Raw genomic sequence first — 1,026 nt, 5'->3', positions numbered from 1 at the left:
CCCCCCCCTCTCACCCAGATGTTGGGCCACCTCCAGCACTAATCTCGTCTCCCGTCCCTGAACCTCCAGCGCGTTCAGGATGGGCGGCAGCCCCTCGTCGAACTGCACGTCCACCACGGCACCGATCACGGCCACGATGCGCCCGGTGGCGGATCCGGCCTTAGCGGCGGGAGCGGCCTGAGCCGCGTGATCCCGGCCTAAATAAGGGAGCGAAACGAGGTGTGTGCTGAGGGCTCCTCCGCTTTAACGGGGCCCACGAACGGCGCTAGGCCGCAACGCCCCCCGGCCGTGTAGGCCGCAAGGTGACCCCGCCGGGATCCGCACTCACGAGCACCGACGGCGGCGGCCGGGCCGGCCCCGCGGCTGAGGAGCAGCGGAATGAAGCCATGAGCCGGGCCGGCAGCTCGCCGTAGCGCCGGGAGAGCGGCGGAGGCGGCGGCGGCGGAGCAGCGACCCGCGAGCCCCAACATGGCGGCGCCGACTGAGCCCCGCGCTCCGCCCGCCCGACACGGCCCGCAGGGGGCGGGACCTCTGAGAGTAGTACCGCCCACCGCTCGCTGCCATTGGGTAAGAGCGGACCCGCGCCTCCCGTTCTAGCTCTCTGATTGGTTGGACGTGCCGCAGCCCTCGTTGTGCCTCCTCGTGATTGGGCAGCGCCCCTGGCTGTCTAGGAATACCCCGCACTGATTGGGCGCTGCGAGTCGCAGTTTGGCCGGAAGGGGTGGGAGCAAGACACCGGAAGTTAGACACCGGAAGTAGCAGCGCACGCGCTCTGCGTGTGTCCTTGGGCCGGACGCGGTGACCGCGGCCTACCGCCCCGCTCCGGGACGCGGACATTTCCCGTTCCAACACCGGGCGCCATTTCGGTCTGTGGTACCGGGTCCGGCCCGGCCTCGAAGCACGGCCTACCCAAGGCCTGATAGTCAGAGGGGCAGGCCCAGGCCGCAGCAGGCCCAGGCCGCAGCAGGCCCAGGCCGCAGCAGGCCCAGGCCGCAGCAGGCCCAGGCCGCAGCAGGCCCAGGCCGC

At 71.3% G+C, this 1,026-nt stretch overlaps 1 protein-coding gene across 1 annotated transcript in view; it reads right to left on the bottom strand.

The window, feature by feature from the left end:
* ATP5F1B (ATP synthase F1 subunit beta) overlaps positions 1-496 on the bottom strand; it is a 3,545-nt gene extending 3,049 nt beyond the window's left edge. Inside the window, exons 1-2 of the mRNA XM_015887082.1 lie at positions 329-496; positions 15-197 (exon numbers count right to left, since the gene is read on the bottom strand). Of these exons, the coding sequence (XP_015742568.1) occupies positions 15-197; positions 329-470 (325 nt within the window). The 5' untranslated portion in view covers positions 471-496. The remainder of the gene's footprint in view (positions 1-14; positions 198-328) is intronic.
* Between the last annotated feature and the right edge of the window lie 530 nt (positions 497-1,026).

The sequence above is a fragment of the Coturnix japonica genome, linkage group LGE22C19W28_E50C23 (assembly GCF_001577835.2).
Source record: "Coturnix japonica isolate 7356 linkage group LGE22C19W28_E50C23, Coturnix japonica 2.1, whole genome shotgun sequence".
Classification (NCBI taxonomy): Eukaryota; Metazoa; Chordata; class Aves; order Galliformes; family Phasianidae; genus Coturnix; species Coturnix japonica.
The sequence above is the reverse complement of the archived record's forward strand: the minus strand, read 5'-3'. Positions and strand labels throughout refer to the sequence as shown.